At 36.7% G+C, this 26,718-nt stretch overlaps 2 protein-coding genes across 2 annotated transcripts in view; both read right to left on the bottom strand.

Moving 5' to 3' along the window:
- The window catches only part of insra (insulin receptor a), a 56,049-nt gene extending 49,291 nt beyond the window's left edge, over positions 1-6,758 (bottom strand). The window contains exon 1 of the mRNA XM_055058203.1: positions 5,689-6,758. Within this exon, the coding sequence (XP_054914178.1) occupies positions 5,689-5,764 (76 nt within the window). The 5' untranslated portion in view covers positions 5,765-6,758. The remainder of the gene's footprint in view (positions 1-5,688) is intronic.
- An 11,248-nt stretch (positions 6,759-18,006) lies between these two features.
- Positions 18,007-26,718, bottom strand: part of mfsd14a2 (major facilitator superfamily domain containing 14A2) — a 33,254-nt gene continuing 24,542 nt past the window's right edge. The window contains exons 10-12 of the mRNA XM_055058160.1: positions 25,255-25,352; positions 24,110-24,267; positions 18,007-22,256 (exon numbers count right to left, since the gene is read on the bottom strand). Coding sequence (XP_054914135.1) covers positions 22,044-22,256; positions 24,110-24,267; positions 25,255-25,352 — 469 coding nt within the window. The 3' untranslated portion in view covers positions 18,007-22,043. The remainder of the gene's footprint in view (positions 22,257-24,109; positions 24,268-25,254; positions 25,353-26,718) is intronic.

Here is a 26,718-nt window from a genome sequence, read left to right as displayed (position 1 = left end):
AAACTCTGCACGTCTGTGAATGACTTTCTTTCTACACTTAAAGAAGTAGCATTGTTCTGTTATTACTGATACACATAAGAGTTGATACAAGTAGCACCACAGGGCACAAGCCAAACCTAAAGATACTTAGGTGTACCACTAAAACCTTAGAGACAAAGAAAAAAACAGTTTCAACACCTAATCTTGAAATTGCTGTTTGGCTCTTCATGGATGATGAGCTTAATTTGGGCGTTAATGCTGAACTGGTTTGCCACCACTACTAAATATACTCCATTTTACTTCCACATAGAAAAAAAAAACCAAACAAAAAACAACTTACTCAAAGCTCCAGTATTTAGTTGTGTCTTTTTTCTTGGACAAAACCACTGGTGGCGATGTGATTTTCTGCCAAGGACTCCCTGTCCACAGATTATTTCTGTTTGTCTCCTGTATGGATGAAGGCACTGATTGATCTATTAGTGCCATTTATTTTGTGTGTCCTCTTGTTTTATAAAACCATTGCTCTTTCCCAGAACACAGACATTGATGGAAGTTATTGCTGCCACTGTGCAACCTCTCCTTCGCCATAAAAATTTCTCTGTACCCAGTGACTCTGTCAATGCTTGCCGTCTCTGGTTTTCCTGTTGGTAACTACTGACGTAGCTCAGTATAAACTTCAATAAAATCCAGGAAAGTTACAATAGATCCCTGGAATGGAATGGAAAATGAGATGAAATCTGAAAATAACTGAGAACCCCTTTTAAAATGGTTTTAACTTCCAATTTTAATATGCAACAGGAAAACCATCTCGACACCAACAGAATAGCTAACATCCAGGCTTTTCTTGAGCCCCCACCAGGCAAAGCACTGCTTATTTATTTCAGTTTTTTAAGACATTATAGTCAGTATTCAAGCACTGATCTTCCAATAACAGATAAATATCAAATGATATTTTCAAATTTCCTTTCAATTTTAAACATTTTTTGACTCAAAACATTGTAGCCATTTTCTTTCCTCATAGGAAAAGGCTGAAAACTGAACAAAGTAGCAATATTGAACCTTGTTTTGCTGCTAAGAGGAAGTGCTTCCTGTCCACTGTCACCACATGCTTGAATAGGAGAAAAAACTGAAAAGTCAACAACTCAATAAAGTTAGCTGGTCTTTCTTAAACAATCTTGACTATTGTATTGTAATTTAGACTTATTACTTAATAAAGGAAATAGAGAATAAGTTTAAACCAGTAAAGGAGCGATCAGATCCATGAGTTTATATCAGGTTGTTATGAGTGAAAACGATGGATCACAAAACCCATTCTTGCAATTTTGTCATGTGCCTCATGCAGAGCAAAGATCATTTAGTTGTTCACTTAAAAAACAGATTTTCTCCTTGTTCTACAACATTTTTAAAAATGAAATCAAAACCTCCTCATTCCCCAACATAACCTGTCGTTTTTCTTACAGTAGATAACCACCACGTGCTAATCTGAACGCACCGCGAGGCAGTTCAGTGACTCGACACCACAATGTCAGGCCGTCCTGCTGAAACAGCTAATGTCCTGGTAATCATCCACACTCTTGATGGCCATTTAAAGAACTTTGATTTTGTGTGGGTGTTGAGGGCAACACTTGCAGAGTGGGATAATAATTACCTCTCAAGTTTGAGAGTGCAATAACAAGCACAACAGCGGCACTGTGTCAAAGGTCAAAGATCTGACACAACAAGCCTCCCCTTGTTGGACACATTTGTAGGCAAAGTGAAGGAAGGCAGGTGTGCCACATAACTATCATAAAGAATGTAATTTTTTTTAATAAGAACATGTCATCCTGGATTTAGCCACCATTGTTGAGTTTGACAAGCACAAAATCTCTCTTTTGAGTCCATGTCAGATATGAGTTTGGTACCTAAGAGCACAATGGGTGTTTACGAGTAGTGACAGTGTGATGATGGCAGTTTCATTGCCTTACGATTGTTCCCCTTGCCAGGGCGACTAAATCAGACCTGCCAGATTACAGGGTTCGTTGTGACCGGAGTGCTGCTCAACAACACGGTGCCTGAGGCTTCACAGCGAACTCCTGCTGTTTGTCACTCCAGTCAGAGTGATGTGTTATCGCAAGAAGCAACACAATCACCAGAGACTGCAATGCAAGCTTCTGCTTTTATTGGCTTTCAGGGAGTAAAACACTGCCAAACAACAATGTCCAAACAGTTGCAGTTTGAAAACAGACTAAAATGTTAAGACCTGTCACAATATCAAAATTTACTGGATGATAAATTGCCCCAGAAATGATTGCAATAAACGATAACATTGTTATTTTGAGAACATTTTCAAGTTGATAATAGCCTAATAATGCACGCCTAATAAAAAAAAAAAAAAAACACTTAACACAAGAACTATTTTTAAATACCCAAAATAAAACATAGCAAACACAAACAATAAACACAATGGAAATAAAAACAATACACAAATAAAATGGGTTGTGAAAACTGCCCTTCAAAAAAATATTCGTAATAAAGAATGAAAGTTATTGTTTCTTAAGACTATATCAAACTTTGTTAGAAAAACCATGACACTGAGCGTATTTACAAAGTCGAGTGTAACTGTAAAATTAAAGGATAACAATAAAAGGTTGAGTAACGCATTTACTCTAACACTAGAATAAAATGCGACCAACTAACTGCCTATAGAAGTAACTAAATTGATAAACAGAGTCTGCCAGTAAATCATTTAATATTTTCTAAACCGCCCAGTCAGCGCCAGTTCTGTAAAACAAGGTCATACAGCTACTGAACATAAGCTTTCATTATTAAGTAAAACTTTCCATCAAGCTGAGCTGGACAGCGACCAACAAGTAGCTCAGAAGCGTTTCTGACTTCAACACCGGCCGGTCCAGCTTATGAAACCAGCCAGTGTGACGTCCAGGTTCCAGTCTTCAAGTCTGTGGTTGACTCAAGACTGAGAAGACTGGGAAAGGGAGGGTGAAGCAACGCAATTACACAACTTTCTCCTTGTTTTTTTAGTCAGGATTCTTGTTCAAACTGGTTTGAAGATAACTCTATATAAACTCATCTTTATAGAAAGATGAGTTTCTGTACCGAAACTCACTTCGAAACATCAAGGAAAGCTAAACCAGTGGAGTGAGTTTCAACACCATGCTGTCAAGTCCACAAGGGAGGAGACTTTCTTAAACGATTATACAGAAAATCAGAAGTAATTTTACATTTTTACTATGCCAAACCCATTCAAATCCCGCTAAAAGGGTCTCATTATGATCAAACAGCTTTCTGTAAGTGTTAATTATCTAACAGCTTGTTTCTAGTCATTACTTTAAGAGTGAAACTCACAGCATGGCGTTAAAAACCAAATTAATGCCACTCCATTTGGAGCAGAGCCACTGTTGGTGTTCTAATGAAATCCAAACAAAATTTCCGCCAGTTGTGACACAATTACAACATCGTTCCCTGCTAATAAACATCCTCGCTGTACAGTAGGTTACACCGGCAAGTAGATCCCACAGCTCTGCAAATCACCTCCTTGGAAGAACAACTAATATTTGCTTTATGTAAAGACTCTTAGTGGTGTTAAACAGCGAGTGTGCGCAAACATAAAAATGTCTCCGGGCGACGTGCAGATGGATTCATTCACTCCTATCACCTGAGTTGGTGAACACAAAGGGATTGTCAGGAGCTGTGAAAAGGGTTCATTGTTGCATTCTTGCGCTGACCGCAGCGTCGACCCAAAGGCTTTCCATTTTAAAAAAAACCGGCGGCTAATTCTGTCCAATTCTCAGACTACGTACTTAATTGGGATAAAACATTGTGTTTACAGTTACTGCACAGTCACACACACACAGCCGATAAGTGTCAACCTTTGTCCCTTCAATGCAGTCATTGGATACAATACCGCTGCTGCAGCGAGCGTACATTTATCAACCCACCATTGCTAACAAAACAAGAAACCTCGACGTGCAATTTTTCTGTTTAAAGTACACAAATTAGAAGAGGTTTCGCAGCAAAAGGGCATGAAAATGAAACACTATAATTTACAAAGGAAAAAATTGTCATCATATAATCATTTAATGTGTTATGTGGTGAAAAGTATCAGGGAGGACTGACTCAAGCTTCTGCCCAGAGGTCTCCAGTTCCATTCAACACTAGGCTTTTCAGTTTTATCCTTATTTATGGGGCTGCCACAGTAAGAGTCTGTTTATCTCTGCAGTCTGGTTTCATTTATAAGATTTGATTGCTAAAAAAAAAACCCTTCCAAACAGTTGTTCTTGTGGCTGTAAGCTGATTTATTGAGTGCTGAAATATATCTAAATGCTCTTTCAGTGAAGGAGTGAACTTCTGCAGAAGTCCAGGGGAAATATTTCCTACCTGTGGCCGTCAACCTGTGTAACTCCTCCTTATGACCACAGACTGTCACTTGCACTCATGCTATTTTTTTTTTGCAGTACCACAAACTTAGGACAGGATACAGCTTGATGTACATACTATATATTTATAGTACTCGTTCTTTACAGACATGTCTGCACAAACGGAAAGAAAAACATTTGACTGCAGTCAGTCAACAAATATAAACCACAATTTAAAGGTACGCTCTAGGACACACAATCAACAATTGCTAAATTAATGTTTTTCTTCTGTCTAAAAAAAAAGCATCAAAATCAACTTTTTTCAGATAAATACAATCTTGGCAATACAATCCTTTTACATATTTTGACTTACTTTTTCTATATCATTTATATTGCTATTAAGTTTCTAATTTAAAGTTGTAGTTTTGAGAAAAAAAAGTTTTTAATACAGAAAATAATGAAACATTTGCATAAAAGTCTTATAAAGAAACTCCAAATTCAGTCAAAAAGTAGGATTTTCACTTTATGAACAAATCTCTGACCTTGAAGCTTAAACAGTAAAATCTATTTGTCTGTTTTTATAGCCTGGCTTAGTTTAGATTAATCAAGATTTGGTAAACAAAACATTCAGGCACAGTTTTTCTTATGGTAGTTACTAGATTAAGTGATGAAGAAAATATAATAATAATTACAAAGTATTTTATAATATGTCTATTGCAGTACTGTGGAACAAACACACATATATTTTTAGGTATTTTTAAGAATAGACATGTCTCATTTTAAATCATTTATCTTTTTTAATACTCTGGAAAGCAGAGCTAAAATTATAGCTTAATATTTAATAGCTTTTTAACATATTTAAACAATTTTCTTGCCTTAAGAAAGGTAATATGTCCAGTAAAATATTTTTGATTTATCAAATACAATCAACAAAATAAAGCAGATTTCACACCAACGGATTATGACAAATCTGCAGAAAAAAATATTTTAATACTGTCAAATGTGGAGTGTTTTCTAACTCACTCATTCTAACATTTTTATTTAAAATTTCCTTCCCACAAAATTGTTAATATTATTATTTGTAGAAGTTAATCTTTTTTAATTGAATTTATTCAAAGCGTTTTCCATATATTAGTTGTTGTTTTTTTAACTTAGGAAATAATTGCCTCTATTTTAATTTATCAAACGTTAATCTGCATCTCTGGGTATTGCACAACTTTTGTTTTTCATTGCACATTCACAAAACGATGCACAGCAACAACAACAAAAAGTGCAACACTTTTCACGCAAAACGAAAACACCACAATAAGTCGACGTCGGTCGAGTTAAAGTACAACGATAATCAGTTTTCACTTACTTTCTCCGTGCGCTCCGTGACAGCTCATCAGCAGGCAGGCAGCGGCCAAAACACAGCCCAAAGTCCGGAGCCACATACCTGCTACTGTCCGACCACCGCTCCGGCCAAAACACACGATAATCCCGTGCGAAAGGTGGCGAGGGGTGAACAGTCCAAAACCGCAAAAGATACGCGCTCAGGAAGCTTGGTTTGTTTGGCAGCGTGGGCCAACGGGTAAACAAAAATAAATAAAAGACATCCCGGAAGATGGGCGGAGGAACGAGTCCAACGTGTTCACTCAAGCTAACGCAGCAGCGGCTACAGCTAGCTGCTCCGTGAAAAATACCCCCACACTGACACCAGGACCACACACGAGCATTTATTGTGTCGCTTAAACGTGACGCCTACATTAAACCAGACCAAACGGAGCTCGGGAGCTCGTTCGCGTCCGCAAGGAGGGAGTAAAAAGCAAGACTTTTTCAACTTGTTTTAGCCGTTGTTGCTGCTAGCTCGGGAAGCTAGCCTCTGGCTGCTCCGCTCTGGTCCAGGCCACAAGGGAAGTTCAGCAACCTCCCCAGTCAGCTCAAACTTCAGAAAATGTCACAGCATTGTTTTGAAAAAGCCCATAAAGATGCATGAGTAAAAAATAAATATAAAAAAGCCGACCTTTATTGGAATTCAAGGGGATTTGTGGCGTAATGTTAGCGTTTCTTTCGTAGAAGAAACAAAAACATCCAGACAGAAAAAGAGCTCAGTCTGCTTTCTTCTTATCTTGACGAATATTTTGGTGCTCGTTCAGAAGCTCCAAGGCTCCCCAGGCTTTGCAGAGATTTCACGTCCACTCTGAAAAAAAGCTGACAGGCAGTCCTGGTCCTGGCGGATCAGAAGCCCTCCACTCTCCTCTTAGTTTGGGAGTTAAAGAGAACGAGGGGGGGAAAAACGCTCCAAGTTGGCTTCACACTCTGCACACCAGTCTGCTTCAAAAACTGCACATGCATGTGCATGAGCAGGAAAGAAATAAGAGTTTTAACTTTCTTTCTCTCCCCTCCACAGACAGGTAGATTGTAGAGTCTCCTGCAGGATCCCCTTCTTCCCAGGCTCTCCGCCAGTAAACAAACTCTGCCAGGGAGCCAGAAGGGCTCGAGGGGAAATACGGACTGGAGCTTAAAGGATTACAAAAACAAGCCAGGCAAACTTTAACGCGTTCATTTGGGTGCAGGTCCCCCTGCAAGGCATTGTATATAAATTGATATAACGCTCATCAGAATATGTAATCCAAAATATGTAATCAGTTTACTAGAAAAGTAACGCCAGGTAGAGTTACATTTACTCAATTACATATTCTTGAGTATTTTCTTTGTCACCAGACACAAACATTTGCAGTTCTGTAAAAGTTATTATTATTATTATTATTATTATTATTATTATTATTATTATTATTGTAAGAATTTTTTAAAAAATGTTTCTTTTGAATTATTTTCATTTTCCACATCGCTTTCAATTTTGGTCCATCAAAAATATTTAACCAGTTACTCAGTACTTGAGGAACCTTTTTACCAAATACTTATTTTTTTTACTCTTACTTGAGTCATTTCTTGGACGGCTACTTCCTACTTTTTACTTGAGTAAAAAATGTTGAAGTAGTGTTACTCTTACTTCAGTATAGTTTTTACTACCTCTGGCAACATATTTTTACTCGAGTGAAAGTAAAGAAGCACAACCGAAGTGCTGAGTAACTGATCAAAACATCAGTTTAATATTTAAAAATTGCACAATCACAATGTAAATGTAACTCGGTTAGATTTACTTGAGTAACTTTTTTGAAAAAAATGAACTTTTATAAGAATTTGTACTATGTTGAAAGTGTTATATTTACTTGAGTAATTTTACTATGACATATCGTTACTCTTGCTTGAGTAAAATTTCTAGATTTTCTGCCCACTGAATGAAAAACAAACATGTTTTAACCAAGAATTTGCCAAACACACAGACACACCTCCAGTTTTAAAGTTTTATAAGTTTTTTTATTGAAAGAAAATGATTTGGAAACATTTTCTATTGCCTGGTTTTGTTATTACTTATATTAATCATTGTAATTTTGGTTAATAAAATACGTCAACTTAACATTATATTCTGGTCCATATGATGATGCATTTTTAAATATCAAATGATTGATAATTTGATAAGTTACTCAGTATTTTATTAAATACTTTCTTATTCTTACTTGAGTTGGTTATATTATATAATTTTGGAATAGTTTATATTTGGATATAAATCCCATTGAAAGTCCATCCTGGAGCAGTAAATATGAGACTTATTTTCAAAATTAAGCGATTATCTCCCTTCCACTTTAAATCTGGATCAGATGCAGATAAAATAAATAAATTAATTTAAAAAGCATCTTTGATTCTCATTCTTTAGCTTTACCCAAACCAGCTTTATTTTTAGTGAACTGTTGGGGGGGAAAGATGAGGAAGGAAAATATGTGAATGAATGAACCATTGTTTGAAAAAAAAAAAAAACACTGAACTTGATTGTCCCTTTAAGGTCCTCTGCTGTTCTCACACTCGGACAGGGAGAAACAGAGGGATTACGTGTTTCACGCTCTTCTCACCGCTGAGCTCCCAGAGGCTCAAAATATCCCAGCACGTTCTTCCTGAAGTGTTGTTCTTGTGCCCTGCGCTTGTGCCAAAATGCCATCTCCGTTGCCACTGCTAATTCTGTTTACATCCTGCATTAGAGCTGAGACGTGTTTGATCATCACGTCCTGTTTTCTGACCACTGAAAGGAGTCAAGTTCAATTCTTCAACGTGGACGAAAACGCTCTTAAACAGTCAATTCTTGTGTATTATTTAGAACAGAATAATGAGGCTTGAGCTCAGAGGTTCAGAGGTCATATGTTTAGCAAAAGCTCTTATGTTTTTGTTGAGTTGACTGGAAAACGGGCGTCAGGGCTAAATTGCACCGCTGTGAATTTGACATCTTAGGCATTAATCCAGCATAGATTATGCCATCTGTAGGAGCGAGCGGTCTTAATGAGATTAAATCTTACAGTGAGTGGCGGGACAAAGCCATGCTCCGCTTCCCATTCATGAGCTGAACTCTGTTATTAACTTTATTATCTGAGGTCCTCAATTAAATAAGACATTGTTTCAAAATTTGACCCAGTCCTTGGTTAAAATGTCATGTTTTTATAATGACCATTATATATAATTTCAACAATTTCTTTCTTATACAACGTCACATTTATCCTTAATATTCAAATGCTTAAAATAAATAAGTATTTTGGATTGAAGACACAAATGCAATAAATCCCTAAATGAATACTTTGTTAAATCACATTTTGGTTTTATTTGGTATGAGTTCATCTCTAGAGAACTTAGCAGGGATATTCAACTACTAAAATGGCCTAGTCAAAGTCCAAAGTTCTATTGTGTCAAAGATATAGTGTGTCTTTGTGACAGGCCTGGAACAAACAATAAATTAAAATACAACTGTTCAATCTGTTTGTTGACTTTTGGACTTTTTTTTTTTATCCCTGATTGATTGATAAAAAAAAAACATTCCTCAGCAAAAGAGTGAGATGCAGCCAAAACATCTAAATAAAACTCTGACGGTAAACACAACTGCTGCACAAATAAAAGATTACAAGAAAATCTGAATCATTGGGAAGCAAATAAAGAAATTTAACAGATTAATTTCAGTATTATGCGTTTCTGGTGGATAGCATGATCAATATTGTTTTGATTTATTGAGAAATAAATGAATTAATTGCTCAACTGTTCTAATATTTTTCATATTCCTGATGCTATTCCTTAAAAGTTCTATTGTGAAATGATTGCTGATGTATTATATTTCAAATAGTCTTTTTAATATTCAAAATATCACTTATATTTAAATATCCTACTCAGTTGCACATCCTTTGGATTTGAGTAAACTATTTTTATTTCTGAAAACTACATGGTATTTTATTTACTGTATTATCCTGAACAGTGTATTATTATTAATGTTGCTATTGTTTAGCATGATTTTTTTTATTTTTTATTCTGTTCCAGTCTGCTGGATGTCACTGATTGTCTCTCTTGAATTAGCCAGGTATGCGAATATTTTAGCTTGCTTCATGTTGACAAACATGAAGTTTTCAAAATAACTAATTTTGTCAAATGTTTACGTTTGTATCCCATGTTGCGGCACTGACCGGATAAGGTCATTAGTCACAGTGGCTCAGACTTATTGATGAGCTATTGAGAGGTGAGAGGAACAAAAAACAAATGACTCATGAACACATGATCAGAATGTGCTAAAACCCCTGTAATCCTGAGCACCGGGGTCAGGTCAGTTTGCTAAAAGTGGAGCAGAATGACATGCAAAACATGGCTGGATTGGAGTGGGCTGCTGTTTATCACCTGCTGCTGTTTATCACCTGCTGCAGGTAGCAGGCGCTCGAGGCTGCTGCTTTTATTTTACATAAAAGGTTTTATTATGATTTGGGTTGACGAATGCTTATTATTTCATGGGTGGGAGCAACGTTTGGCATGTTTTGACAGTTTATTATTGTCTCAAAACACCTGCATTAACAATCTCATTTGAGTTTAATAGAATTTAAATGTGGCTGTGCAGCTATGAGTATTCATCACCTGATTCTCAGAATGGTGAGAACGTTAAATTTGGTTGCAGCCACAGATTTTAAGTATTTAATTGGAATTTTTAAATGGTAGAGTAATCAGAGGCATCTTCAGATACTGTGCAACACTGACTGCTATTGGAGATCCTTCTTGTCCAACAGTGACTGTTTGAGGATACTTGGAGGATATGAGTTACATTTAATTTAACACTTTTAATTGAACTGATTGTCAGACTTCTGTTAAAAGAATATGATTTAATTCCCCCCCCCAGAGTTTATTATATTGATTTTATACCATCTAAATACCTTTTTCTGTTGTCTGACTTTCTTCTCTTAATTCATGACTTAATTGTTGGATCCAATCTCCATAACTGCTACCAATTAACCAGAAATCAAAGACAGTGTCAAAGCCACTTGTGAAGCGATCCGCTGAGCATTCTGAGCTTTAGTTTATGTTTTTCTTGGGAATCCAGTCGATGAGAAATGTGGATCCCATTGTGAAAATGTTGCTGTTTATGACCCAACATTGATGTCGCCATCTAATCTGAACGTTTGTGGTTTAGAGGAATGAAAGGAGCAACTTGGCCAGAACACAATCCATGAGAGAAGAACTACTGTCTTTACAAAACAGGAGATTAAAAACATCAATTTTTATGAACAAGACAACAAGAGGCAGTAAATCCAAATATGCCCTCTGTAAAGTAATTCGATTTTGAACTTTAGTGCATGATATCCCACCTAAATTATTGTAGCTCTTATTCAAGTGCTAAATAAATACCAGTGTTTGGATAAATAGCCTGCATTAATTTATAATGATGTAAAACTGAAGCCAGCAAGAGTAAAAAAAAATCTCACCACATCACAATTATAATTTTCTTTTTGTTATTTTTTATTTATCTGATCAATTTATTTAAAAATAAAATCAATATTTTTAAGGAGTCAAGCATGTCCGTAGGCCTGTCACAACAAATTTTGCTGGACGATAAATTTTTCCAGTATTTATTGCGATAAACCATTATATTGTTGCTTTGAGGTCATTTTTAATATAATGGTAACGGCAAAAATAATGATGCAAGAGCAAATCCTAAAAGATCAGTAAACTTTAAATTCTAATGAACATTTAACACTGGAACTGGAAAACGTTTTAAATATCCAAAATAAACAAACAAAACAACAAATAAAATTAATTCTGAAGTGTTTGCATACAAAATTAATCTTTAAAAAAGAGCTAATTGAGACAAAAACCGCCAAAGTGAAGACTTTTATCATCCACTTTTTGATAAAAAGAGAGAAAAAAACAGATAAACGTTAAATCATGTCAATTGATTTATTGATTATTGTGACGGGCCCACATGTCCCCCACACAGAGTTTCCTACCAAAGGTGAGTTGCAGGATTATAATCTCTCCTGTGGCATGAAGAATCTTCCTTTGCGGCGCCTTCAAGGAAACTTAAACACATCCGGTGTTTACAGGTTGGCTGCTGAAAGCTGCTTCTGTCACAGGAGACACTGCCTGGAAATCAGACCTGCAAAATCAAACAATGAGCAAACATGGATTTCCTGAAAGAGATTCTGAAATTTTCTCTGACATCAACAACAAAAAGAAAACAATGCATGACAAAGTTCACATAACACCATGCAGACTTGGCTGCTGTGTGTTGAATGGTTTGGAGATGGGATAATCTGATCCAATAATATGACAACATGAAAAGATGTTTTCCGCCCTGCAGCTGTTGGACTTTACAACCAGATGTGGCACCAACAAATTAGATTAAGCTGGAGTTATGTGCAAAGGAGACTGTATTCTTGTGCAGTGGTGTGAAAATAATAGCAGCTTTTCTTTCTTCCTAATTTCTTGTAGGCTGTTGCTGTTTTGTGCGCACAAATATACACATCTGGTCAATTTTTTTATCCTTTAAAAAGCTTCCCACCACAGTTTTCTTATATTTTGTCCCATTTCGCCTGATCGATCTGCTTTAACTGAAACTGGTTTGTAACTTCTTTGGAGGTTTTATCCATTTGGAAATCACATTGCCTGATGTTCTACTTCCTGTTTGATGTCTTGAAATGTTTTGTTTATTTTCAGTTTAACTTTTATTTAAATCAAGAAAGGCAAATTACTAACATTTACTTTTATTTACAACAATGACTTTTGAGGAAAAAACTGTGCAAACACCAATGAAATGAAGAACATTTAAAAAGACAAGACTAAATCAACATAAGGTCAACCGTGATTATGCCCAGTTATTAAGGTAATACATCAAGTTCTATACAATTACTTCTTTACATGCTCAGCTTGTTTGCAGAAATGGTGCAGGTTTTCTGTGCTTGTCAAGATTTGATGTTGTTTTTGATTTCTTTTTCTGCATTGTCAGATTTCTGTTTTTAGCGAAAAGTTCTCCAGGTTCGACTTTTGCTCTGGAACTCACAATATGTAACAAATACTGTAACTGGACCAACTTTCAACAATTATAATGTGCAGCAAGATAAACTGAACTGATTCCCGATTCAGGCATGTCAACGATGTAAAGCAGCAGAGCAAAACTTTCCGAGTCATAAAATGCGAGTACATGTTCGTCTGACACATTTTGAATTTTGTGAAATGACAGGCATTTCTAAAAGCATTCAATAACACATTTTATGCTGCAGTTATTGTTATGAGGTTTCCTGTTTATGAAAAGATTGAGAGGCCAAATAATGAGGTTGAGTCTTCATGTAAATAAACTTTTAGTCAAATCATGGAGCAGCAGTGTTTTTAGAAAAAAATAAAATCTCTGACTTCTGCATCATTTGTGCAAGTAAAACTTTAGTTTCTACTAAAATATCTCGGAAAATCATAACAATTTTCAAAGTTTGTGATTCATTCAGCTGGATAATTACAGGGATTTATTTAAACATTTAAAGCTCTAAGAAAACAATTCTTTGTGCAAAGATTATGTGAGCAAAAATGGTAAAAATTACTAGAAAGTGTTCAGAATTATTTTTTTGCCGACTTTAACTTTTTAATTTTGATGTCTTTGGCAAAAGATATTCAGTCACATTTTATTTTACTGGAATTTTATGCAGTAGCGCAGCACTGATAATTTCATTATTCCATTCTGGTTGAACCCAAATCTATTTTTATGAACAAATGGGCAAACATCAGTCTACAGATGTTCAATTAATACTTTCACAATAAACTGTAAATGTTTTTGTTTTGTTTTTGTTCCAAAGGGATGGCATAAAGAGGCATAATTAGAACCATTAAGAACCAGAGCTGTGATTAAATATTATTTTATCAATAAAACCAAAGCTGTTTTTATCTTTACACTGTGAAATTTCATCAATCAACTCCTCTGATTTCCATGGCCTTTTTCACAATAATGTATAATTCTAAGTTTATTACAATTTTTCTGTAAAAATATTGTGAAACGTTGAGCTAAAATGATGTTAACTCCCACCTGTAGGTGGCACTATTTCTTATACACTGCTGCCTGAACCTTACTTATAGACCGTTAACATTTACCATCAGACATAAGCACAAATATCACAAAACGTCTTGCAAATATTTCTAAATCAGCGCCACAAAATCAGCGACAAAGTACTCACCACATCCCCGATTTTTAGAACAAGACATGAATCTTGATTTCAGGAAGAGTTTAAATTCAGGTTATGTGACACTTGATTGATGTAGCCTCTTACTGCAGTTCATGTAATTTAAAATCAAATAAAAATGTTTGAAATGATCACCTGAGTGACACTTCCTGAAACACACAGAGAGGCGAGAACAAGCAAGGTCAGAGTGCAGGGTGATAAGGCCGCATGCTATCTGCAAGAAATGTGGAGAAAATACAAGGAAGTGAAAATATTTTTAACATTATAAAGAAAACATATTTATATAACATTTATATTAAGCCTTGGATGTGAAAGCATCCAACACCAGCAGACCCAACACCCAGCGTGTCCCCGAGTTAATCATCAACCTTGGTTTCCAGGAAGTCATGTGAAAATACGTGGCTGCTGCTTATAGATCATGGGAAACAGGCAGGGGTTGGAAACAAAACCGGGTTCAAACAGACAAACTTGACTGGAGGAACAATAAAGTTCACACATGATTCGTCTCAAAGCTCTTCCTAGACGCCAACATGCAACTCTTCCGCCGCAGGAAAAGATGCCGTCGACTGTCAGGACATCCCCCTGTGGGCCCGTTTCCCCTTCCTCCGGTCCAGGGAGTCAGCTGGGTTATTCTGAAGAAAGATTTCCTCTCGTCGCCGCTGACAGATTTTACAGATGGCTTTTCCACAGACAGAGGCCTTTTGGTGGATGCTCATGTGTGTCACTGCAACAGGAGACAGCAGGAGTTTCATCTGGCAAAATGTCAATTTTTCAAACTCTGAAATTTCCAAGTTTGTAACTAGAAAATTTATGAGATTAATCACAAAATTTCAGGCAAATCTTTGACTCTCCAAACTCAGAAAATTTTCTTTCTTTCTTTTTGTTTCCCTAAGACTTTTCGGCAGAAAATAAATAACCAAAAATTCTTAGGTGTATAAAATGTATGTTGTTAGTATGTTAAAATAAATAAATATCGGTTTCTTCTTTGGTACAGGATTTGTAAGCTTGCACTTTATCCACTTTGAAAGCCTGTCCCAATTGATTTGGTTGATCTGAATTTTAAGGCTACATTTGCCTTACATAAATAATTAAAACAATTCTGAGAAAAAGTCAGAATTCCGAGAAAAAAAATAAAGCAGAATTTTGAGATTAGAATTTTATGAAATTTCTTTTGTGGCATTAATTGTCTTCCTTATATTCGCCTCTAACGTTGAGCTAATGAGCAATGACAGCAATCATGTGACTGCTTGGTGGTGGGCACAATCCGAAGAGGGACTCCTGCTCTCACTTCTGCCAAGAAGGTCATTTAAGAAGCGATCAGAAAAAGTCGCTCTCGTTAAAACACGCCCAATCCTTTTCCTGCAAGAGAGTCGCTGCTAATCCCGATGAGGCTGCGTGCCCCTAATTCCCAGAAAGCTGCTGCAGTGCAGCTCCAGCCACAGGAAGCTGCAAGTTTAAACATTTCCTTTCTTTTTTTTAAAAAAAGAAAAGTTATGAAACATGTAGGGGAACCTAAAATCTTTGCACCTTAAACTTAAAGCTTTTCTTGACACAGAAACATTTCAATCAATCGGTAAAAAAGGATTAATCTTTCACAAAGACCACCTGATTAAATGAGAAAAAGAATCTCTCATATGGTAACTTAACAGACAAAGTGACTAATACTAACCTGACTCTTAGTGGAGCCATTGTTAAAACATGCATTAACTGTGATTAACACATTTTTTTTTTTTTTGAAAGCTGAGGGTATTTTCACTTACAGCTGAAAACTACCTGGCCTGAAGAAACTAGAAATCTCTAAATAGAAGCTGTCTGACAACATGAAGTAGGCCGAAGGTCTCAAAACGTAACACATCATACTCTGACCTAAAGACACTCAAGAAAAGATGAGTAAAAAACAGAAACTGATGTACAAAAATTACTTCAAGACTGCATCAGCATTTTATCCAGGAGGTCACAAAGGCCCCAAAACAGGGTTCATGACCCTGATGCAATCGCAGGGGAGTTAGCAGCTGCCTTCTCAATGAATATACAGCTCTGGAAAAATGATCAGTTCCCCTGATTTTACTTTTTATAGGTTTATATTTGAGCAAAATGAACATTGTTATTTTATCCTTTGAGCGGCTGACAACTCGTCTCTGAAATTACAACCGAAAATTTTGTATTTATTAGCAGAAAATGATAAATGGTCAAATGATGAAAAAGTTGGGTCACGTGGGAGCGTGATATCCTATGCTCTGTGTGTTGTACCTCGTTCCTCTCCTTCAGGGAACAGTAGTTATATGCATAACATTACGTTTCCTGATAAAGTACAGTATCCTCACAAAGCGAGGCCTGGTGCAGCAAGAGGTGATGTGAGGAAACAGTGGGCACAGATTATGGCTAAGAGCCTTATTATTATCTCTTTCATCCCAGGTTAAGACCACGTAACACCTGCTACTCCACAGGGAGAACTTTTCCCGTAGCTCATCATATTCCTGCAGACAGAGGGAAAATGCTGCAGCGGTGCAGCTCACCGACATACAGAAATATTATTCTGTAAGCGAATGTTCCTGTAAACCTTCAAACTCTCACTGCCTGTTGGAGCAGGTTTGTGTCTCAAAGGCACAGGCAAAACTGATGCAATAACAACGCTAGGCTCATGTAGCAACTTGTTAGCTTGTATGGAGAGCTTGAGGAAAGTGTGTGAATGGAAAGAGTTTGATGACAGAAATCTGTCCAAATCCCTATTTAAAGTCATGTGAGTTTGAGTATTAAAGCTTTTCAAACATTAAATCATTTGATATCAAATATTAAATGGAAGCAAACCCCACTGTTCTCATTCATTTACTGACTAAAACCAGCTGACTTTATTCAGTAATAGCTGTAGAAAATCAAGGGCTGAGAGAGAAAAAGGGAAGATATGCAGTAAATGGATCTGAGCCAGGAATCACACCCAGGTCATCTGCGTCAAACTGTAACTGGATTGGACTTAAATAGCGCTTTTCTAGTCATACGACCACTCAAAGCGCTTTACAGTGGAGTTTGCCCAGTCACACGCACTGACGCTCACACATTCACGCACTGACACTCGGCTCCGTGGGCAACTTGAGTTAAAGTTCCCACACACTCCTCTGTCAAAGCCTGTTCACTCACTGGGCCACATGGGAGCCTTCACTGGGATTTTATGTGGTGGACCAACACAAAGGAGAACATTTTTGTGAAGAGGAACAAAAACTAGAGGGAGTGTTGATTATATAAATGGGAACTACAATGAAAAATTCACAATTTTTATGTTTTTATACTGTTGGGTCTCAGCTGCTTCTAAAAACAGCATAAACACTTAAAAAAAACAAAAATACCTGTTAGTTTTAAAAACCTTCCTGATGTAAAGTCACAAATCAAAGCCCTGCGCCACTACCCAGTCAGTTACCCATCAACCCCAGCAGAGCTGCAGCACTTTTGGTCAGCTGTTTTTTCTGCTGTATGTGCTGCACAGTGGCTGCTGAAAAAGACAAGTATTCCATGGGGTTGCGAGGTAACAACAGATTTACCTGAAGGCTGTTGAAACAGCTCATTCACCAAAAAACATTCAGTTATTGCCACCTGAGCTCTGCATCTCTGCAGCTCCTCTATAGTCACTATGGGCGTCATGATGCCGTTTGCCTTCGCAGAACAGCTGCAGTTACAGTAATTACATTATAAATGAAAACTGTTTGCTAATTAGGTCACTTCTTATTTTATTTAACGGTATCAGAGTAAAGGGGGATAAATAATATATGCACAGTCTGATTTTAAGGTCTTTGGTAAAAAAAAAAAAATCTCCAATACATTGCAGTTGGTGGTTGTAACATGAAAAAAAAAGGGGGGAAAGGGTACGACTGCTTTAGCAAAGCACCGAAAACGTAAACCCTATGATCATAAAACGAAAGTCGTCCTGTTAGGAACCTTGAAAACTAAACAAAAGCTGTGGGATTAAATGAAAACAGGCATTAAAGACGGTAGATAAACGCTAACAGGAGTTCTGTTTGGAAAGAGATTTACTTCAGATTTAAAAACCATTAAACGAGGCTGCCTCGCCTTTCACCAAACGCTTCAGGAGATCAGGGAAAAGAGTCACCTTAAAAAACTGAGGCAAACAGTTCATTGTACAATAAACCTTTAATAAATAGTTTATCATTAGTTTCCCGTATTTACAGAACCACCGTTTACTTACGTTGCCATACACATTTCTTGGCTAATTTTAGGCACACAGAGAAGGGGGGGGGGGGGATTCAGGCCACAAACCACTTTGTACTAAAATGAAAGAGTGGCTAATAACAGGTACGCGTTGAGAAATATATAACTGCACCGTACAACCAAACAGGACCGAGAGGCGGCCACCTCCTCGAGCGACAAGCATATATTTACATTTGCTGCATGTACAGGTGATTTTTGTACCTTTATGAGCGCACATGGAGGCTGGTGCAGATTCTGACCAATTTACAGAGGATCAGGGACGTGTGTTTACCTCTGTGCTTCGTCCAATAAACGTCAAATCGGGAAAGTCTAAGATTAAATTAACTTTAAAGACCGCCCGGGTGAATAGAAACTGTGACAGGCTCAGTTACGTTATGTGGTCAAAATGATGTGGAACATTCAGATATCAATATGGTAAACACACAAATACACTCAAAACGGAAGAAAACAGTGAAATGCTTGTCATTAAATGAAGCCCAAGGCTGAAGAGATCTAAGAAAAAAAAAATATTGGAAAAGTTTCTAAAAATGACAGAATCAGGACTTAAAAAGCCATAAAAAAATAGAGCCTTAGAAGTTACATATTCTGCCAGAGATATTAAGACAAAAAAAAGAGAGAAGAAACCAATAATCAAATTACTCAAGTGCATACAGAGTACAAAAATAAGCAAAATCAAACACATTTGGCACACGTGTGAGCTCAGTTATTAAATAGCAGTTAGCTAGTAGAGGTATGATTAAAACAAGCAAGAAGAAAATAATAAAACCTGCAGGGGAACAACTCCCCAAAACAAGCAAAAGAAAGAGCGGGATGCCACCTACAGGCAACAAAAACAGACCGTATCGATTTGTACAACATCATTTGAGTCTATTTCAGGTGTAGCATCTTCAAAGGAGGTTTTATTCACACTGAAAAGGAAGAGAAGGGTTGTTAACATCCTTTTTAAATAAAAATTGTATTCCTCATTTATAGGGTTTATTTGGAAATGCAGGACCAAAAGCATTAATATTTCTTGATCAAAGTTTGAGCAGCTGCAGTCCTCATGATGCAGCAGATTAAATTCCCCTGCAAAACTCAAAAGAAAAGCAGGAGGAGCGCAGTTAAAGGTAGGATGGTTGGAAATGTTTAGATGGATTCTGGAAAATGAGATCTGCTTTTAGGAACTCCTCCCTCGTCATGAAGGCTCAAGCTTCAAACAGATAAAGCTGGAAAATGTCAACAATGCTGCTCACACTCCACTTAATGACCTGGATTTTAATTAGTCTCGATAGGATCATCTCTAATAGAGCAGAGTGTTTTATTTTGCAAACCTGACCTTTTTTTCAAACAAGTTTCTCCACTCCTTACAATGACATTCCCAATGAACAAGATTGTATTTATTTCTGCAGATCATGTCTGAACATCCGGCTGAAACTCTATTCTTTCAAAATTATGAAGTTCAAGGACGAAGCTGAAGAACCTTTTTGCTTTTTTTTTCTTCACTGGATTAACTGCAGCCGCATGAAAATAAGCAATGAGGCGAAATATTAGTGAGTTGCATTGCAACAGAGAGTAAAACATGCTCGCATTTAGATAACTGCTCCGTTTGAAAGCAAAAACGGGAACCTGCTGCCTCTGGAATGTCACTGGTGAGCGAGTTAACTGGGATTTGTACTGGGAGGGGACAAGAAGAGCTTATACGAGATGGTATGACCCAATCAACTCTTTTTTTACACCTTACTGAATCACTAAATTCAGGAACTGACCCGACTGAGCAGGAAATATAACGGTCCGATGCTAAAGCTCTGATGCGTAAGCAGTAGACTGGGCTCAGGAAAGCAGATGTGAGGAAGAAGCTGAATTTGTAGATTTAAATTCCAGCTCCCAGAATTTGGATCGAAAATAAGATTTTGCATTTTTGCAATCAATCCTCCGGGATATTAAACACTGAACCATTAAATACAGAGTTCCTGCAGACTTTTCACAGAAAGATGTTCAGGGTGAGATCTGCAGGTTCTACTGAAACATAAAGAAAACAAGCTATCTCCAAAATGATGGCAGATAAAGTTCTACAAGGGGGAGACTTTAAATAAGAAACCAGCAAAAAAGAAAAAAAAAAAGTGCAAGAAAGAATAAAAAGTAGGAAGGACAAGAGAAGAAGAAATGAAGGTGCATGGAGAAAGAAAAGAAAGTAATGGGAGAAAGAAAGAGACAAGGTAGGAACAAGGAACTCAAAGAAGGAAGAAAACAAAAAAAAAATGAAATATTTAGACATTGGGGGAGAGAGAAAAATATTTTTCCGTCCTCTACTTTGTAACTGTAGCCAAACTCTATTCTTCAGGAACTCTGTAAATAAGAGCCAGCAGAGAGCCTGACGAGGCGACGCAGGTTGGAGAAATGCGTCGTGTTTTCGGTCGGCCGATTGAACACGAGGGAACAAATGAAACTTTCACAGTTTTTAGTGAAACTGTAGAAACCAACACACCACACCACAAAGTGAAGAGACTTAATGCTGCAGGATTGATGCACTGCAAAAAACATAAACTAAGTATTTTTCTCGAGTTTCTAGCGCAAACATCTTAGTACTTAAAAAAACCAACTTATTAACTTATCGGCAAGATACAGGAGCTTGGTTTGAGTGAATAATCCTTAATATAAGTACAGGCTCAACTAGCAGATTATTTCACTAATGAGACATTTTTTCCACTGTTATGAGTGAAATAATCTGCTAGTTGAAGTAGTACTTTCAAAAATCAATATTAGGAAATTATTGACTTCAAACAAGCTGGTTAGATACTTGCCAGTTAGTTCTGTTTTATTTCAAATGGACCAAGATGTTTGCGGTAGAAACTAAAAAAGAAAACATGCGGTAAGATTTTGTGTTTTTGCAGAGTGATATTCTCTTAAATGTATAAATGATATTCCCAGAAACTTTGCGTTAACAGTCAGCGTCGACCACTGATCTGCTAATAGACAGCTCTGTGTGATCCTGACGGTTTATAAATTAAAAAAAGAAGAAAACAAAAAAACAAAATGTGGTTCTGTAAGCCTTAGCCCTGATGCTGATACACGTCAAGAACCGAGATAAACAGGAAGGGTACGAATGTGGAGGAATAAAAAGTGTCTTAACAGCTCCGATGGGAGCGACGGAGTAAGATTACAGAGCCTTCTCAGACCTTGGTCTTCATACAGGTTATGTTTATTTTTATTATTATTATTTAAATGGTAAGCCACTTCAAGGCAACGTTTGTTTCTTGAATTAAAAACTTGAAGCACAACAGGACTTCAGTTTGAACAGAGAAAAATATACAACCCAAACTGTACTATGAATCTAGAGAACTGCAAGTAAACATTGAAAAAGGGCCTCAGCTAGCGAAGTGGTCTCTTTCCTGCACTGCTCTCCGTAAGAAGTCTGATATCTGAATAAATCTGTGGTCCTGACGCAGAGGCCTTCATCATCTCGACCATCCTAGCTGAGGTTAGGCAGCGTTTCCTCAGCGCTGCTCTTGCAGTTCTGAAAACGACGAGCGTTGGGACACAAATTAGCTTTTCAGTATGAGAGCTCGAGCGTTTGTTACACTCCAGCTGGACAAAAACCAATACTAAGACTCACACAGGTACGTAGCGACATTTTAAATAAACACCCCCCTCTCGCACTTGATTGGGTTCTACGTGCCACACCTGCAGAGAAAATGGGAGTCCAGCTGAGCAGCGTCTCTCTCACTCACACCCAAAAGACCAAAATAAAAATACTAAACGCTTCCTCCAGAAAGTCCTCCTCAACCCGCCTATAGACGAAGAAAGGCCTGGTGGAGCACCCACTCTTGTGCTGTGGACAAACTCCTCTCCACGGCACCCTGATGCGTGTCCCTGTGGTTAAAGGTGTGGGTCTGTCCATGTCTTGAGTTGTTTTTTTTTCTTTTTCTGTTTTAAATGGGGTGTGTGCCCCACTTAGCTGAGGTTATACGCTGCTGTCCTCCAGCAGCGGCTCCTTGCCCTCCGCCCCGCTGCCCTGAGGGCTGTGGGAGTGACTCTGCGCCCCGTTGCTGTGCTTCTTGTAGGCGCCGGGCCGCATGCCGGGCCCCGTGTGCTCCGGGATGAACAGCGCCACCAGCAGGGACAGCAGCACCGAGCACGCTCCGAAGAGGAAGGGAGGACCGGGGATGATGGCACTCTGACGAGAGAGGAACAAAAGACTTATTCATTTAAAGAAAACAAAAGTTCTCACTCTTATGAAAATCAGTTTCTGCAGGTTTGATATCATGACATATTTTGCTGGATGATAAATTGTCCCCAAATTTAGCCGATATAATAAAAAATCGTATTGTCATTTTAACTATCCTAACAATGAAGACATAATCAGGGTTTCCCACAGTGGATTATAAGCCTGGCAGGCCACCAGGCTTTACTTGAGCCTCCACCAGGCTTAGCATTGTTTCTTTATTTTAGTTTTTTTTTAATTATTGCCTTTTTTAAGACTGTATAGTTGGTGTTTAGGTGCTAATCTTCCAGCCTTCCAAAACGTATAACTACCAGGTGATATTTTGAACTTTAAAAATGTTTCCACCTCAAAAATATGACGTCCGGCTGAATGAATGACGGCTCTAGAACCAAACTTGGCAAGTTTTCTGGGGGAAACCCTGATAATGGCGCCAGTACGTCCTCTCAAAGATCACTTTACGTACATTTCAAAGAAAATTTAACACTGTTTGGATATTTAGCTTAAATATCAAATCTAAATAAACAAAACACCTAAAACAATAAATAAAATAAATACTGAAGTCCCAACAAAACATACTAATTTGGCTCAGACACAGAAAACAGGCAACATTTCCAGTTTACTTTTTTTTTGTAAAAGTTAAAAGTGCAAACTGTGTTGCACTGTGTGTGAAATGTTTGCAATATTTTTCAAAATGACAATTTCTTAATAATATTAAAGGGTAGCGTCACTTAAACCACACAAACAAGTATGCAAATGAAACATAGCTCTTAATTTAATTTATCATGTGATTAACTGACAAATTTTTTAAAAACAGTCACATTAAAATTAAAATTGTATAAGTAAAACACCCAAAAACTTAACATTTTGATAAATTCCAACTTTTTCAAGCAGGGCGTATTAAAAACTTGCCAATCATTCAAATTCTTTCTTACAATCAAGGGGCTGAAAATGATTTTCGTTTCTTAAACATGTAATACACGAGATTCACTGCTTTGCAAAACATCAAGGTAATTTCTGTCAATGGGGCGTTTTGCTTCTCTGCATCATGGAGTTTGTGGTTTTGTCACAGCGTAGAAACGCCCAGATTCCTCAGCTGGGACCACACATTACGGGACAAACAAATCCCACTAATACTTTTCTTAAGGACCAGCACAAACAGCCATCATCACTGGCAATAAAATAAAAACAGAAGCAATGAATAAACGCAAATGCCAAAATTAGTGTAGCTGAAAATACTTATGGGTAAAAAAACACCCTTTAAGATGCAAAAAGTATTTCATTGCTCTTAGTTTTAATAAAATGTACAAAGTAATCAGATTTTTTATTTTTTTAAATTGGAAAGTAGTTGAGAAATAAATTCAAAACATGAAAAAGCGTGTCACATTTGTTTTACTAATAGAATAACATATAATGTCTTCCCTTTTCTCGACTTTTGGTCTATAACTATATTTTTTGTGCATTTTCAGCAACAGAAAAGGAGATATAGAATAATCACCAAATGATATTTCTGTATTTGTTCAACATTGATGAAGTTTGTGGTCCTGTTAGCTAGGAAAATAATATTAAAGCATGGGTAAGTTGTGTTTGATTCAACATTTTGAGAAAATTTTAATGTTGTCTATGAAAAATTCAACAATAAACTAGTTTAAGAAAATACTCTGCATTAAATTTGGCTAAATTTGTGCAATTATTGAAATGTGCAAAGCCTTTGCAAGACTTTTCATAGGCTTGCAAACGGCAGTGGTTTGCTCTCTGGATATTAAGTCTTTAATCTCTGAAAAGTCTTCAGATTCGTCGTCGCTCACCTCGTCAGTGGGGTTGGCCATGTTGGGTTTGGCACCTTTGTCAGAGCCGTCCGAGTCAGTCAGCTCAACGTGGAACAAGTAGAAGACGAAGCCGTAAAGAGCCGGACCCAAACCGTTACAGAGCCCACGGATGCCGGTGATCATCCCCTGGACAACACCTACACAAATGACAAAAATTTATTTAAATTAAACAACAACAAAAACACACATAAAAAACCAAACAAAACACCAAACACAATCTCTCCTCATTCCCTGAATATTTTCTTGTGTTTCAAATGACTAGTGATGGATCACATGATGAACCACTGAGAGAAAATTGACTAATTTGTGATTTGATCATCTCAGACCAGAGTTAAATTTATATTTAAAACTTTCTACCTTTTAAGCAATATGTTACAACCTTTTTGGATATTTTCATAAGATACATTTTTTTTTTGTATTTATTTATATACAAATGAGAATATGTGGGGAACTTGCTGTTTTGTTCCTATTGATGCTCCATTTTTAAACAGTAATTTCAGAAATTTTATATGAAAGACTAACGGATTTGCTAAAGTTAAAAAAAACAGACAATAATTGAAAATAAACCACAATTGGAATCACCTGTTTTTACTTCTCCAGACTCAATTTTTGAGTGTTGAAAGAAACAAACAACCAAAACACAGAAAAAAAGGAAGAGAAACTTTTCCAGGCTGAGAAGGAACTACGCAAACTGCGATAATTAGCACAAGTGCTGCTGTTATTTGCTGTAAACACACAGAGGACAGGACGTAACTCGAACGTCTGTCCCCTGACAGCAAGACGGAGACGACAGGAAACATTTTAATAATTTATAAAAAAGTATTCAGTAGCAAAACAAACAAGAAAACATTCCTCTGAGCACTTCTGTGTCTAAAGAAAGACTTTAAAGGGCTAAGAAACTACTGTTGAAGGCTACTTGGATAAAAAATAGTAAATCTTTCTTATGGTTTTATTTATGTTGATTACCAATTACACTTAATGTAAAACTATCTTATTCTAGCTAACTAAAATATTTGAGTTCAGCATCAAGTTTAATGCTAAAAAGCACTAAAAAGAGGACGTTCAATTGAAATATCTTGACATCAGTAACATTTAGATCTCAGAAAACAGAAAGTGAAACTCACCTTGCTGGTCCGGATCTGCATTACGGGACACAATGGCGCTGATAGCAGGGAAGGTGATGCTGGACATGGCCGCCACGGCTCCAGCTGCCCACATCATCCTACAGTCGGTGTTAAAGAGAAAAAACCCCAAAAACTCTTATTTTATGTCCACCAAACTAATACAAATCAATGACATGGTGTTGGAGTAAGAAACTGGAAACAAAACTACACCAAAGAAATCATCACGAGACTGTCCTGATAAGCAGAGGAGGGCAGAGTAAAACTTTACTGAAGTACACGTAGAACTACTTCAGCCGAAATCACTCAAGTGACAGTGAAAGTATTTGGTAAAAAGTCTGATCAAATGATCAACCTTTAAAATCAAATTATCAGGATTATCAAGCTTTTAAATTTACATAATCGGATATAAAGTGGAAATTTTGGTATTATAAGGACCAAAATGACAATAATTAATAGAAATAAGTGCAAATAACAAAATAAGGCTAAAGAAAAATGTTCCAAATCATTTTCTTTCATTAAAAAACTTATGAAACTAACAAAAACTGAAGGTGAATTATTAGTTAAAACATGTTTTTTTTTCAGTCAGTAGAGAATCCAGATATGTTTTTCAAGAGTAGCAATACTTCAAGTAAAAGTAAGAAATAGAGTGAAATAAAAATAACTTTTTTTCAAATAAAGTGACTCAAAGTAAACGTAACCGAGTAAATATAACTAACAACTACCCGAGTCTGCTGATAAGTTTTGAAATGCCTTATTAGTTTTCATCCTTTGAACTATGGATGAACCTGAACTTTTTCAACTCCACCTCAACATTTTCTGTGACTTGTGATGCATTTACTGGATCCAGGGAGACTCATACTGAGAATATGTAATGTCAGAACCAGTGCATTTTATTTTAGTGTGCTGCCTCAGGTCCACAACAATTAGACTCAGCCGACTTGGAGAAAAACAAAAACATTCTGAAAACTGTCTTTGTGTTTATAAAGTAACAACTTTTAACATCCCATTAAATACAAAATTCTTTTTAAGTCACTTTTATGTTTTACAGATATAAAAGCATTCAGGTTTTAACACTGTTAGGCATATTAAAGGACTTTAAACGATGCTTTACAGGAATATACTTCCCTCTAGTGGTGGATTGGGGTAAAAACAATTAGAATAATAAAAAACAAAATTTAAAATCACTGATAACTTGAGTAATATTCAACAGTTTTTTGATAAAAATGCAAGTATACTGCATCTCTTAAAAGGTAAAGATTCAAAAGGAATGCAATTAATCTCTAAATTTCTAAATGTGCATCCTCTAACAATAATAATAATAAAATACATAACATTTGTTCCTATTTACAGCATTTGAAATATTTAAATTAGAATGTTTCAGTACTTCCATTTAGAAAAAAAGCTTACATACACACTAATTAATACATTTTAAGGGATTATTTGGCTGATAAAGTTTACAGTGAA

Source organism: Poeciliopsis prolifica, unplaced genomic scaffold (genome assembly GCF_027474105.1).
Source record: "Poeciliopsis prolifica strain line A6 unplaced genomic scaffold, Auburn_PproV2 SCAFFOLD050, whole genome shotgun sequence".
NCBI classification, from domain to species: domain Eukaryota; kingdom Metazoa; phylum Chordata; class Actinopteri; order Cyprinodontiformes; family Poeciliidae; genus Poeciliopsis; species Poeciliopsis prolifica.
The sequence above is the reverse complement of the archived record's forward strand: the minus strand, read 5'-3'. Positions and strand labels throughout refer to the sequence as shown.